The sequence below is a fragment of the Scomber japonicus genome, chromosome 10 (assembly GCF_027409825.1).
Source record: "Scomber japonicus isolate fScoJap1 chromosome 10, fScoJap1.pri, whole genome shotgun sequence".
Lineage (NCBI taxonomy): Eukaryota > Metazoa > Chordata > Actinopteri > Scombriformes > Scombridae > Scomber > Scomber japonicus.
Window position 1 is genome coordinate 12,092,869 of NC_070587.1, and position 14,586 is coordinate 12,107,454.

The 14,586-nt window shown below is 37.8% G+C and overlaps 2 protein-coding genes across 3 annotated transcripts; both read right to left on the reverse strand.

The window, feature by feature from the left end:
* Nucleotides 1–1,131: 1,131 nt before the first annotated feature.
* gra (granulito) lies at nucleotides 1,132–4,520 on the reverse strand. Of its 2 annotated transcripts, none has more exons than XM_053327149.1 (7): nucleotides 4,462–4,520; nucleotides 3,200–3,285; nucleotides 3,022–3,080; nucleotides 2,542–2,599; nucleotides 2,342–2,448; nucleotides 2,185–2,243; nucleotides 1,132–1,189 (listed from the first exon to the last, which is right to left on the reverse strand). In XM_053327149.1, exons 2-7 carry the CDS (start codon nucleotides 3,279–3,281, stop codon nucleotides 1,177–1,179), a joined length of 378 nt encoding a protein of 125 aa, XP_053183124.1. In that variant the 5' UTR covers nucleotides 3,282–3,285; nucleotides 4,462–4,520; the 3' UTR covers nucleotides 1,132–1,176. The 2 variants fall into 2 exon arrangements, with proteins under 2 accessions (XP_053183124.1, XP_053183123.1); XM_053327148.1 differs by lacking the exon at nucleotides 1,132–1,189 and adding an exon at nucleotides 1,883–1,926.
* A 1,744-nt stretch (nucleotides 4,521–6,264) lies between these two features.
* On the reverse strand, nucleotides 6,265–11,726 carry rbm12bb (RNA binding motif protein 12Bb). The gene is made up of 2 exons (XM_053326774.1): nucleotides 11,625–11,726; nucleotides 6,265–8,890 (listed from the first exon to the last, which is right to left on the reverse strand). Exon 2 carries the CDS (start codon nucleotides 8,866–8,868, stop codon nucleotides 7,015–7,017), a length of 1,854 nt encoding a protein of 617 aa, XP_053182749.1. The 5' UTR covers nucleotides 8,869–8,890; nucleotides 11,625–11,726; the 3' UTR covers nucleotides 6,265–7,014.
* Between the last annotated feature and the right edge of the window lie 2,860 nt (nucleotides 11,727–14,586).

Sequence of the window (14,586 nt, forward strand, 5' to 3'; positions counted from 1 at the left end):
TTTTTAGATAGTTTCTCGTCATTATTTTGGGTTACAAGGTAATTATTTTAAGAAAAGTTGTAATCACATTGGCTGAAATAGGCTTAAATAAATAAGCTATTGAAATATTATAGAACTCCCCACATGAAACCTCTGACTGAATATGTTTATATTTTGTTTATATGTACTCCGGATTTCTTTTTTTATAGACTATATATAATTGTACATAACCGTCTTTTAATATTTTCATTTGATGCTCTTAATAAGTAGGCTATTTGTATTGTATGCATATGTAGGCTATGCATAGTTGTTTAAATGTGATGTGTATGTGCTGCTACTGTGTACCTGAATGGTTGTATATTATACTTTTGTTCATTATTTTTTAAGAAAAAGAAAAAAGATCCTGGCCGCATATTCTACTAGTGGGATGTTGGGGGAAAAAAACGGGGGGGGGGATAAACAGGATGTGGGCTACACTACTTTTGTCACGTAGCAGCTGTGCAATTTCTACATTCACATATAACTGAGAACATCTCTGTTGCCAAATGATTACAGGCAGCTGGATAATAATAGTTTGGTTGCATTTTTAAGGCTGTGGTGATAATTACCAAATGCTATGGGTCCTTGATGTGAAATTGTTTGAGAACCAGTGGTATACAATATCTTTATAAAATGCTTCAACTCAATTTCCTTCTGGCTAAACTCTCAGCAATGTGCTTATCCTGACTTTGAATATTGTTATATGACTAAAATGTGATTGAAAAGAGAAGCTTATTAATTTTATTGAGAGAGATTGTATCTTTTAATTTAGGTGTTAAAATACAAGGTTTGATGCTGAACAATCAAAGCTGCAGTTTCACTCAATTAAGCTGTTTTAGTCTCCAACAACTCCCAAATATTTTTTTTGCTCACATAAAAAAGTGAATTCTGTGAACACTGCTTACCAAAAGCAGGGCGCTGCTTTGGTTTATATCATGACCCAGACTGTGTGTAAGACCCATTGCCAGAAATACAACATAATATTCATGAGTATGTATGCTTTCACTAGTGTGCAATCACCTGAAAATGAGTCATCATGTCAATCAATCATTCATTTCATTACCTGAGAATGAGTCCTTTGTAACCACATAGGGAGTGGGTTCTCTTCCACAGAGCACACCAAGTTGTAGTGACATGTTTCTACAGTAACCCAAAATCCTACGTACTGGTCCTTTAAAAAGGATTCAACACTGACTGTTATCTCCTGTATTGTTTACAAACACAAATGTCTTGTATACCTCAATGATCTGTGCGCAACCTAGAGTTAGCATTAACATAATCTTTCACTGTCCAGTCCAGCAGCCATGTTACAGCAGGATTTGCTGCTTAAACGTAAGCCAGCTGTGGTCAACATTTCCAGTGAATTTAAAGCATTCTGACAACAGACAATGCACAGCTTTCACTCCTGGTACCATGTTTTATTCCATATTTTCTAACAAGAAAAAAAGCTCAGACACAATGCGATGTTGCTAGCATGAAGTCCAAAACTTTATTGACCTCTGTAACCTTAAGCAATACTGGACTTGTAGAACATTACTACCACCTTTTTGGTTATCACATAAGCAATTAACTACATATGACGACAACCAAAGCTGGAGAGTCAAGATTTTTTCTTCTTTCTTTTTTTTTTATTTTCTTTTTTACAAAATATAAATACTTCACTACACAGCAGAAAAAGGAAGCAAAAAAAGCAATACTCACACTTCAGTAAATAAAACAAAGTTAGTCATTTGACTTTGTGCAACTTCACCCCACACTGTTATCTAAAAATAATAAATATGTAAATTTTAAATTAAATTCAACACAAAAAGCAATAAGAAAAACAAAACAAAACAATAGAAACACTCTTCATGCTTGAAAGTAAATAACAGTGCAATTTTTTAAGGCGAGTGAAGCTTTTCTGCCAACCTAAAAACAGAAAAAATATATTGACAAATTATTTTTTAAACACCGTTCATGTTAGTGGTTTTATTGAAATGTCACACTGGGTTTGACCAAAAATCATCAAAACACCCTTTGAAAAAAAATTATTTATACCAATGTGAAATACTGATTAGTGTTCAAAGTAATGTGCATTCAAATCATACTCTAGACTAACTCTAAAACTAGTCTAGAGTATGAGCTGGGTTTGATTAAGTCACACTGAGATTATACAAATGAACTCACATGTCTCCTTTTTCTCCATTCCACATTGATTCCTGAAACTTTAGCTGCTCGGGATCTCTCTGTTAAGATGGTACAAACACACAATTCAATCCAAATGGTAGAATTATTAGTATGACACTGATAACACAATGAGATTTAAAACAAACACCCATCTTACCGCCTTGGTTAAGACTATTGGATGCTCTGGTAAGAACTCTGGCTTCTTCCTGGCCTCAGGACAACTTGCAAGACCAATTAAAAAATCTCTTGTGTAAGATATTCTGCCTACAAACACAAACATCAAAAATCAATATTACAAGAGTACAAATCAGGCAGATAAAATGGCAAAAGGAGGATATTATTCTGATGGTGTCTTACCTTCTTTTTGTTTGTGGAGGCTGATAATCTTGTAGAACTGCTCAATGTCAACATTTGTCTATCAAGTGAAAAATTAAAAAAAAAAATCAAAGAAAACTTTACTATTGACTGCTTAACAGTCATATAGTTTAAAGTCATTTTAATTTCACAAAAATCTCAAAATATGAATGAGCTGAAATGATGAATCAATTAGTTGTCCAAAAATTATTTGATTGGCCACAATTCTGAGAAACAATATAATCGTTTAAAGTAATTGATTAAACTAAACTGACAAACATCTGGTTCCAGGTTCTCAAATGAGATGATCTCCTTTTCTGTTTCATATGTATCATTGTAAACTGAATATATTTGGGTTTTGGACTGTTGGTTGGACAAAAACTATTAAAACCTCATCTTGGCTTCTGGGAAATTGTGATAGGCATTTTCTCACTTTTTTTGGGGATATTTTATTAAAATATTGTCTTCATTAGGATTGCTTACCTCTTGATCCATTACCTCCATCAGTGTCTGTGCGCATGTAGCAGCATTTATTTGGGGCTCTAAATTAAGTGACAGAATTCTCATTATGAGCATGCCATATATAATGAGCACAATAAAGTTAAAACATATAAAGTTTATCCATTCCTACAAGTTTGTTTAACTGGTGCAGACAGCTTACCGATGTCTACATGAATGCAGCGACGAAGGGGTCTTGCTGGCTCCAGATGTTTTTGGAGGATTCTTCTCCTTGATACCTCCATTCTGCTGTCAGTGATGTTCAAACATATTTTAAGCCTCCTGCATACTAACAAGACTTACTCATCATAATTGAGCTAGTGCTGTACATATAGTCAAATACTATTTTTTCAATATATTAGTTTTCAGTGATTTCAGAAGTGGAAACATCTGATATCACTGATGTCAGGAATCGTTTTTCAACACTGTCTGTTTTCAAGTCTGTCTTAAAACAGCAGTCAGATGTCCATATAAACACTCAAAGAGGTTTTCCTTGCTGTAATATTTGCTCCTGTCCATACTGGTTACCAAAACCCCTTCAACCCTTCAAATGGGCTTTCCGTTTAAGTGATGAGGACCAAAATCCATAGTGTACAAAAATTGTTTGACAAGAAAAAAAAAACTATTTAAGTGTTTATTTGAGGATTTAACATATTTTTGCTCATTCGCAGCAGACAGGTATGCAACAGAGACAAATATTAAGCGTGCATTATCTTGCCAATAAATATCCTAATTACATAATTTGACAGGAAGTTTCTAAAATATCTCTGAGAAATATACATGCACCAGACAGTGATTTGGGGGTGTACGAGGTTGAGTGTAGCATAGCAGCTAATGTTAGCAGTTGTGGGATTTATTAAATCGTTTTTGTTGATCCGCTATTAGCTTACGTAGGTCAAATGTAAGCTAACTTCACAATCATTATGAGTTAGTACCAAGTCGTAATGTTTCTAAAAAAAATCTTTTAGACCGCTATTTTAGGCTACATGAAAGAAGCAACTTTGGACAAGAGGTGGACATTACTTTGCGTCCAGTATATAGTGTTGTATAAAGCTGACATGTGAGAGAAACCGTGCGTTGTACATCACGGACTGCTCTATACCCGCAGGTGGTTAGTGTAACGTCTACAAACACCAACTTTCTAACGGTAACAACTGTGCCAAGCGATAAAACACGATTACTTTACAACATCACAACTGAGTTTTAGCACCATGATGCAATACAAAATGATGTAACCCAGTAAATTCTAGTTGGGCGAAGTGATGATACCAAAATGCAACTTGATAATGATGCAGAAATTTAAACTCTGCGAAAGCAAAACTTTAGCTATAGCAACATTAGCTTTGTGACTCATATGGCAACATTATGAGCTTAACGTAATGTTTTTTTTTCAACTGTAAATACATTTTATGTTTTATTATTCACCTGTAGCTCTAAATTCACTCAGCGTGGTTTTCCGCTTGCTCACCTCACCAGTGTCATGCCAGTCAAAGCCAAATCTCAGCGTCCTCTTCGTTGGTCTTTATTGGCGGTTGTAAAAAACAGCTTTGATGCGCATTACCGCCACCTGTTGGACTAAAGCGTGAAACAACAGCGTATGTGGGGGTAAAAATATGTACTTTTAGCTAAATCAGTTTCTTGTAAAACACTTAATATTGTCAAAGTATATCTTGCTTGCTGTTGTAACTGAGTCAATGTTTATTACGTTAGTATTATTTTTTAAATTGTACTATCTGGGGAACATTCTCTAACCTGAGTGTAATAGTCCACAGTAACGCTTTGTTATAAAGTTTACATGTCTGTGCATCCTTTTACAGTAGTTAGAGTTACTGCGAGTTTTCAAAGTACCGGTTGTAGCACGAGGGGGGTTTAATTACTGAAACACACAAAGGATGCATGAGTGAAGTCGGTCCAAACTCTCGGCAAGCTATTGTGCTGGGAAAACGTGTGTTGTGATAGCTGTTTGCCTGTAGACATTTATTCTGTCTTAAACTGCATAAACGTAACAATAGACCTTTGTTAATGCATTACTGAGTTTTGCCATTGTATTTCATCGCCCAAAACGGCCGTAACTTTACTTACAACGTTTCTCCTCATTTGCATTTTCTGTGACTCGCTGCAGGAGACAGAGACAGACCCTGCTGCAGCGTGTGTATGCTGACTGTGCCATGTGCTACTACGTTTTGATGAAGTATTTTTTGTCTTAAAGTGTTATTTGTAATGTTTTATGATTTTTTTTTTAAAGGACAGCATTAATTGAGTAGTTAAAAAGCAGGAAATAAGCACATTTTAATGTACTTTTTAAATTGTTCTTGTGAAGGGATGTGATGTGTATGGGGCATACATTTTGGTGTGCACATTTTATTTGATCTACAATAGTATTGTTATTTTTTGTAAAATTACACACAACAAAGAAAAAAACGACTACAGCTATTGTACAGGAGGCAGACACAGAGTGTGTGCGTGTACGCTGACTGTGACTGATTCTACTTTCATAGAATAAACATCCAGATCCTGATTTCTGGTGTGATTGGATTTCTTCAGCCTGTGAGCAACCATCTGACCTACAGCTACTACATTGTTTTCCCCAAGAGACCTAGACAGGCAATTAACACAAGCATTCTTTGAGCAATAAATATTAATAATTTGAAGACTTTCAAAATTATGTAAAAATCAAATCATTTAAATGTGGAGGGGTTGAGGCATTTTAATGCTTCACATTATGGGTATTGAATTAAGTACTCAATTGATGACTGAAACCCAAAAGCCAAAGGGATTGATATAATAGATAATTTTGTATTCCTATATCTGCTTTATGATGTGAATGCTATTGCATGTTTAGGTTCATTAAGTTTATATTTTTTCTCTCCCAAAGATGGAACAATGTATGTTCTGACATCTTTGCAGCTTCACTGCCCAACTCCACCATTAATCTTATCTCACCATGATGCTCATACCTTACACATAATTTAAATCATTTTCCTCTTCCTAGTGATTATGATTAAGTCCTGCTCTTGATCTGATGGATTTTATACAAAAAAAGGCAACTAGATCCCAACTTACAATTAAATAAACACAGAAAACCACTTCAGGGTATCCTTTCCTAACTTAATCTTAAAGTGAGGATTATCCTGCTCTTCATATACTTAAGATTTATATCAAGCACATTTTGTTTGCCCTGTGAAAGATCTACGAAGAAAGACTGCCAATAATTCAAAAGTACGCATCTTTATATAAAAAAACTGCACTTTTTACAATAACCACAAATACATTGAATTTCCCATACATTTCTCTACAGAATGTTGTAAATTGAACAACCATACTTAAACAGGAAACTAAAAATCAAGCATTTCACTCTTAAGATGAGCATTGCAAACAAACCCATATTCAGTGATTTAACTGTATTCAACAAAAATATATATCACAATAAAACAAAATGTGGTTGGGGAAAAAAACACCATAAAGTTAATTTACTGTTCACAGCCATACCACATTATTAACAAAAAGGCAATGCAAAGAAACAATCCGTGTATCATTCGTTCTTTCTATTATCGATTAGAAATCAAAAATCAAAAAAGGAAAACGTGACAAATTATTTTGTTTTTTGCTTTTTATTATAACACCAAACGAAAAAAAAAAAAATCCTGGTTTTTCATATTTCAATTTTAGATTCAGATTCAGAAGTGACGGATGACCAATTAAATATTATTAAATGTTGCCTGTTTTTCCATTTCGTATTTTTGATCTGAGCCTAAAATTGAAATATGAAAAACCAGGCATTTTTTATAATAAAAAAAAACAAAATAACCAGTCAATTTTTCATTATTTGATTTTTGATTGCCAATTAAAAATGGAAAGAACGAATGATACACGGATTGGAAACGCTTCCCTTAGAATAGCTTTGTTTCAGCCAACATTGTGTGTATGTCCAGTCCAAACCAAACTGCTCAGGCATGTAAGCTGCCACGAAAATCAATGTCACACAAATAATAGCTGTATTTTTCTGGCACCTATTGGTCTTCCACTCAGTTCCTCAATTGCTGTCAAGGCCTCTGGACGAGACTCAAATACTACAGTTGCAGAAGATGCTCCACTGTTGTCATACTGCAGTGACACAGATCCAGGGATGATGCGATATCCATAGCAAAAGTCATAGATTTCTTCACTTTTGATTTGGAATGGCAAGTTGACAAGCTTTATACAGGTGGGACCATCAAAATTCTGCACTGACGGGCCAAAGCCACCATGAATGCCATTACTGCCATCCTGTGGAGCAAAACACCCTTCTGCATAGGGCTCATAATCATAGCCTCCATGGATGTGGGATGGTGTATTAGTCATTGGTACTTTGCTATTATGACGGACACGTGAGTCAGGGTGCTCTACGAAACCAGGGCGATCGGATACCTCGTTGCTCCTGCCTGAGTACTGGTCCTCTCTCAGCATTGGCTCTTGCACCACTGGTGGCTCCACACCCAACTCCCTCATCTGAGAAAGTGAAATGCATTTCAGTGCAACTACTGACCCAAGAAATCGTAGTCCATTGTGAGAAAGTGCTCTTGTTGCCTCTGCCTCAGACTGGAAGAGAACCAAAGCCTTCCCAACCCCAGCACCTGTATCGTCATGCAGCAAAAACACCCTGTCCTCTGTGACGTTGAACCCATGGAAGAAGTCCATGATCTCAACTTTCCGCACATCAAATGGCAGATTCCGCACAAACAGACACATTTCCTCAGAGTCATAAGGATTACCAGAGTTTTCTGGAGGTTGGGCATCCATGTTTTGAGACTCCAGCAGGGTGATCATGTTCTCTCTTGAGATTGGACGGATAAAAACCCATCGGTTGAAAAACATAATTTTGTCGCAAGCTGTGGCTTCAGAATAGTCTCGCAGACTCTTGAACAGTACAAACGCAGATCTAGTTCTCCTCCCATCATTGCTAATCATGTACAGGATCTGATCATCCTCAAGCCTTGCGTTGCAAAAAAGCTTCTTTATGTCGTCTTTTTCCGCTGCATAGGACAGGTTTTCCAAAAAAACACAGTATTCCTCGTTGGAGGAAGCAGTGGGCCTCTGGGCCAATGGTGATCGTGACCTTGCACGGTATTGTGGATTCCTCTGATTGCGAACAGGGGATCTTTGTCTTTCAACCTTGCCAGTCATGCTGGAACCAACAGCCCGATGCCAATCATCTTCTGTTGTTGTGTACACCTCCACATACCTTGACCCCATGTATTTTCTGTCCCTCCTCAGGCCTTCGCTTGCATCCTCTCTGGTTGCAAATTTGACAAAACCTTTTCCATTGTTTTGTCCCTTTTGATTTTTCAATAAGATTATTTCATCAACAAGTAAACCACTGAAGAAGTTAAGCACGTCCTTTTCAGTAATAGTGAAGGGCATTCCTTTTAGGAACACGCGCAAAAAATCAGAGTTTGAAGCCCTCTGGTGCCGGGGTGGAGAGGTATGACGGGATCTGCTACCTGAACTCCTGCCTGGCTCACGGTCCACAGATCTTTTAGGACGTCTTGCATCCTCTTCAAGCAGCTTCCTTTTCTCCCGCTCTACATTTCTTGTACTTTTTTCAAGCATATTCTGCATCTCTGCTTTACTACTTAATAGCAACGTAATGGGTGAACCTTTAATGCTACCCCCTGACCGTGTCATGGCTCTTCTCGCATCTTCATCTGAAGCAAAAATAATGAAAGCTTCATCTCGGTCCCCACCAATTATATGTACCCCTCCATCTGGAATTTTGAGGCCAGTGAAGAAGTTACGAATATCCTGAGAACCTGCTGTTATTCTCAGTCCCTGTAAACGGATGACGACCGCCATGCTGTGGCACAAATAACAGCACCTGCAGACAGATAGAATAACATTATTGCCAACAGAGTTTCTCTAGCGCAGCGACAATTTCTTGGCATTCCAACATAACACTGCTTAACCTAAAAAGCAATGTGGGATAGAGGACAGCAGAGACATGGGGCAATCAATGCCCACAACTGCCTTTAAAACAGAAGAGTGCTGAATTCAAATTTCGTGAGGTTAATAACAATTCAACATACACTGTAGATCACACCCTAGAAAGAAAGCCTTGTGATCAAATGGCAGCTAAAATAAGTCAAATATTAAGCACAAACCACTTTCCAAACAACCACAAACAATTTATTTTACTGTATACCCAAGTTCCAAGCAAGACTTCACTTTACCATCATTACTCAATTATTATTGAAAAACACCAATGGCCCTAAAATTCATCAGTTCATTCAAAGACGCAGGCTTAAAAAGGGACAAGTCAAAATAGCAAACCCATTTAAAATACTATGATAATTATCTATTTGGCACAATCATCTTTATGCCCTCAATCAATTGGATCAGACCCATATAATCAATCATACCTTTGGAAAATGTAAAAAGTAAATCAACCACATTATCATAAATACTTAAACAGAAAGTGTGTGGTACACCTCACATTTTAATTGTACCAACTCACATTCTTGGTTAATTATTATAATTTATTACTTATAATCCAACAGAAGCAGGCCAAAGGCTAATGGACTGAACATGTGCCACCTTCCTGAATGTGTCATTCCACAAAGGACTCTGCCATGGCCACCATTTAATGTTTATGATCCTTCCATCGATCAATATTATTGCTGCATCCAGGAGTTGCCCATCAAAATGGTCAGGTTGAAAACTTTCAAGTTTACCAAGAGGTATTTCCCTTTATTCAGCCAACAATGTGATCCATAATAGCAGGGTTGAACAAGTATCTCCCGATGCATGTGGAGGAGCCTTCAAAAGGGGACAGCCTTGTTGATCCATCATGTATTCATTCTTGAAACGCAGACATGGAAGGCGGCCTTCAAGTGGGACACAGCTACTTCACAGCAAAGACAACAGCACTATGATCACATATCTACAAATTACTTGTATTCCATTTGCTATATCAGCACCAGCTATGATCCAAACAAAGCAATGGATCAGATCAATCTCTAAACAAGAAATTTAACAAAAGGCCAACATTTTTCCAGACTGCCTTGAAACACTCAGGTGCCATAATCATTCCTCCTCTTCATACTGACCATTAAAAGATCCATTCATTATACACTTTCAATGTAAGTGATCAGGGCCAGAATCCATAAGCAAAAGTATTTTATCTGAAGATAATATGAAGCTGCAGCCATCTAAATTAGTCAAATCAAGTAGATATCTTTAAACATTACGTCTTTTTAGTGTTGAAGTTTTTTTTTTTTGTTACTATACTCCCACCACGGCTCAATAGGGACACACACAGAGGCAATTTGATGCTAAAAAGACTGTAAATGTGTCCACCTGAATGACTAGGTCAGACTGCTGAAGCCTCTTATGAGCGTCCAATAAACTGGCATTGAAAGTGTATTTGAAGGAGATTTTTTACTAGCCAACAAGAGGAATGATTACAGTGAGGGACGCCTCTTCCTGTGTTCATAAAGACACCTGACTGCAACGTGGAACTGTCCTTCCACTGCTTACTGCTTGGATCAATGCCGCTGATCCACTGCCCACAATGAATGAAGTGAAATAAAAATTCAGCTTGACTTTCAAAAAATAGAATAGCTACACATAGCCATCAAATGGCACAACAACTAACGTCGCCTCAAGTTGTAAATGCAAATATCCAAAGCCACTGATAAACACAAGCAATGATCGGTTAGAAAATTAACTGCTAACTACGGCTAACTAAAGTCTTCAAAAATGACAATCCTCATAGTTAAATTCACCATGCAGCCAACACAAGCGCACCAACAATGATGCAAGATGTACAATACATTTTTAAGTTTTTGTACAATAATTTTGGCCTCTGTACTCATTCAATGCGTCTCTTACGGTAAATGAGCTGCTGTATCTACACAGTCTTTATCAGACATTACACGGACTTTGTACTAGTGAGCTAGGAGGATGAAGTCTATTTTGTACAGTACTACCGATTTGGACATTTGCATTCACACATATAGTTCCTCCGCGAAATGTCCTGATAACTTCAGGGTTGCAGCATATACGTGAAGGGGGTTTTAGTATGTTATTTTCCATTGTAGGCTAGGCTACGTTAGCTATCTCTAGGCTAGGCTATCTCATATTAATTTAGTTCCCTGAATGATAAGGATAGTAAAACATTATTATGTGTTTATACTTCTTCTCACATGACGTCTTACCAGCCAATCGTGATTAGTAGATAGTTTAACATTTCCCATCCGGCATCGCTGCTCACCGATAGTAATGTTAACCTAGCACACTACGCAATCTCACTGAACCAGCTGCCGTGACTGACGCCGACATTTCAGCGCCAACAGCAACGTCAATTGGCGCTAAATGACACTACCAACCCATATGGTCACCGCGTACTTCATTTATTCGGTTAGTAAGTTAGCCTACACTGTGCAAACGTGGTCGCCGTCCAAGCAAATACATCTCATCAAAATGTCGAGCTAAGCTAACGTCAACTAGGCCTCTAGCATTGACTTATTTTACAGTCAAGCCGACCTGTGGCAGTGAGGATGTATTATCTATGTAGTCTGTAAAACAAATCTTCAACCAACGACAAAACTTACACAAAGTGACAAGCACAGATGCTTGAGTAAATGTGTGACTTGTGGACAAATCAGATCAGTTTTGCTCTGCTCAGTAGTGTCTTCTTCCCTTCTTGTCTGTTGTCCTGCTTCCGCGTCTTCTCCTTCTTCGTGTTTAGTGACGGATCGCAAACCAGCTTTAAAGGTGCATACCGCCACCTACTGTATCAGAGTGTGCAGTTTCATGGCATTATATCATTTGAAAACTGATTGGTCTATAAAAAAACAAACAATAAATGAATTATTTAACACAGCCTTTCCCCCAAACTTCCTGTTTTAGATCACATACTATCCCTATTCTAATTTTCCTGAAGTCCCTTCCTGTGTTACCATAAGCTACTTTTATCACTTGTTATCATATACTTTCAGAGCGTTCTTTGCCAGTTTATCTGCCGGTCCAGATGAACACCCAACAAAACTGCACTTACATACCCACATTCCCTTATAATCTTAAAAGCATGATGTGAATTTCTATCATGGGATCTCTGACCGTTTGCCTTGAGAGCTGCTGCTGAATCTGAGCAAATGTCTGTTTCTAATGGCTGCACTTGCTCTATCCACTGAAAGCCAAAACTGATGGCAATGATTTTCTGCTGAGAAATATCGACAATTTATCACATTAAATTCTGGTGTGTATATATAGGCTAGACCAATTCCCACATGTCCATCATCAGCATTCTTTGAACCATCTGTGTATATTGTCAAACATCTGTAGAATTGTCCTTGAGTAAGATCTTTAACAATATGATTAATGGTATTAGTTACAAAACAGTTTTCTTCTTCTTTCTTCTATGAGCTTTCTTTCTTCTTCTTCTTCTTTTTCATCAGCTCCACTTCATCTATAGAGGGTTGTTTCATAAAGGAAGGCCAAGTCCTTTTTTAAATTTTGGTCTCTTATCTAAAGCATAACATCTCACTTCATGCTTCATATGGAACAATAAGGACATACTGTATTTAAAATTATTATAAATTTTGGTTCCAAAACAACGTTATCCTGGTGGATCAGTTAAAGTTTGTTTTGTTTTTTAAAATCACAATACAATATCGCTGTAACACCTGGGGATAATGCAGATTAAGGTTTTTGGTGCAATCCCATCTGGTATACAACCAAGGGCTGATACTCCAATGCAAACTCTTGTAGGTAAAACTTGGTTTTCTTTGCATCCCTGCAATAACATTAAATTCATAAGATCGCTTTTTCAAAAAAGAAATCATCACACTACCATAAATGATCTCATGCTGGAATCACTTTGTAAATAACATGACATGGAAAAAGGCGTAGTTCCTACCTAATTATAAGACACTAATAAGACACATTTTTAAAAATTCCATTCAGCAAAAATATTGAAACATTTTGTTGTAGTTCCCCTGAAACTGCTGTTCACTTATTTTGGTGCTGTGTTTTTTTGAGACTTTCTGAAGGCATCAGCTCCAGGCTCCTGAAGTCCTACACAGACCAGCTGTGCGGGATAGTTGGGATCTTCAACCTGTGTCGTCCCGGTGCCCAAGACTCCGCACCCCAAAGACCTCAGCAGATACAGGCTGGTGGTGGAATCTGATGAAGACCCTGGAGAGGCTAGTCCTTGTCCATCTTCACCTCATGGTGGGCCCATCAATGGCCAACCAGCGTGGCATCGGGGTGGATGATGCCGTCATCATCCTCCTGCACAGAACACTTTCTCACTTGGAAAAGCCTGGAAGCACTGTGAGGATCATGTTTTTTGATTTCTACAGTGCTTTCAACACAATTCAACCTGTACTCGTGAGGGACAAACTGGATGCATGAATGGACCAGCATCTCACTTATTGGATACTGGACTACCTCACGAACCGTCCACAATATGTGAGGCCTCAGGACTGTGTGTCAGATACAGTTGTCTGCAGTACGAGGGCCCTGCAGGGGACGGTCCTGGCTCCATTACTCTTCACCCTCTGCGCTGCTGACTTCGCACACAACACACCCACCTGTCATCTGCAGAAGTTCTTTGATGACTCTGCGATCGTCAGCCTTGTCACAGATAGGGACGACAGAGAGTACAGAGAACTGACGCAGGACTTTGCAGACTGGTGCCTGAGGAACCATCTCCACGTCAACGCGGGAAAGACCAAAGAGCTGGTGGTGGATTTCCAAAGGCGGAGACACTCCCCTCCGACACCAGTGAACATCCAGGGAGCGCACATTGGGGTGACAGGTACCTGGGTGTTCACCTGAACAATAAACTGGATTGGTCAGATAACACTGCACTTTACAAGAAAGGTCAGAGCAGACTCTACCTGCTCAGGAGACTGAGGTCTTTTGTAGTGCAGGGGACACGCCTGAGGACATTTTATAACACTGTGGTGACATCAGCCATCTTGTATGGGGTGGTCAGCTGGGACAGCAGCATCTCGGCCCCCCACCACCAACCTGGACAATTGGACACATTGCACTTTTAATGTCCAGTACTCTGCAATATTAGTATTTCATGTATACTACTAATTTTTATTGTGCAATATACATATAATATACATATATATTTATTTCACTTTAATCTATACAATAAGAATATCACCTCTGGTATATTACCACTTCATACCAATACTCTATATACTCTATATCTAATAATGTCACGATTATTTGTATTATATATTTGTACTATTATTGTTCTTATTGTTTTTGTACTTGTTATTTATTGTTCTTTATTCTTTTTCTTATTGTTACTCTTCTATTTTACTGTTCACTCGCTGCTGTAATAATGCAAATGTCCCCATTGTGGGACTAATAAAGGAATATCTTATCTTGATACTAACATCTGTGTCTTTATCAACTTTTTAATATTATTTTATTTTCATAAAGGCAAATTTACAGATTAAAAAGCCAAATGTCCTGATTTTTTACAGAGGTCAAATAGTACCTTGATACAATTGTAATTCTCCTTTAATCCAAAGGCTGCCAAAACTATGA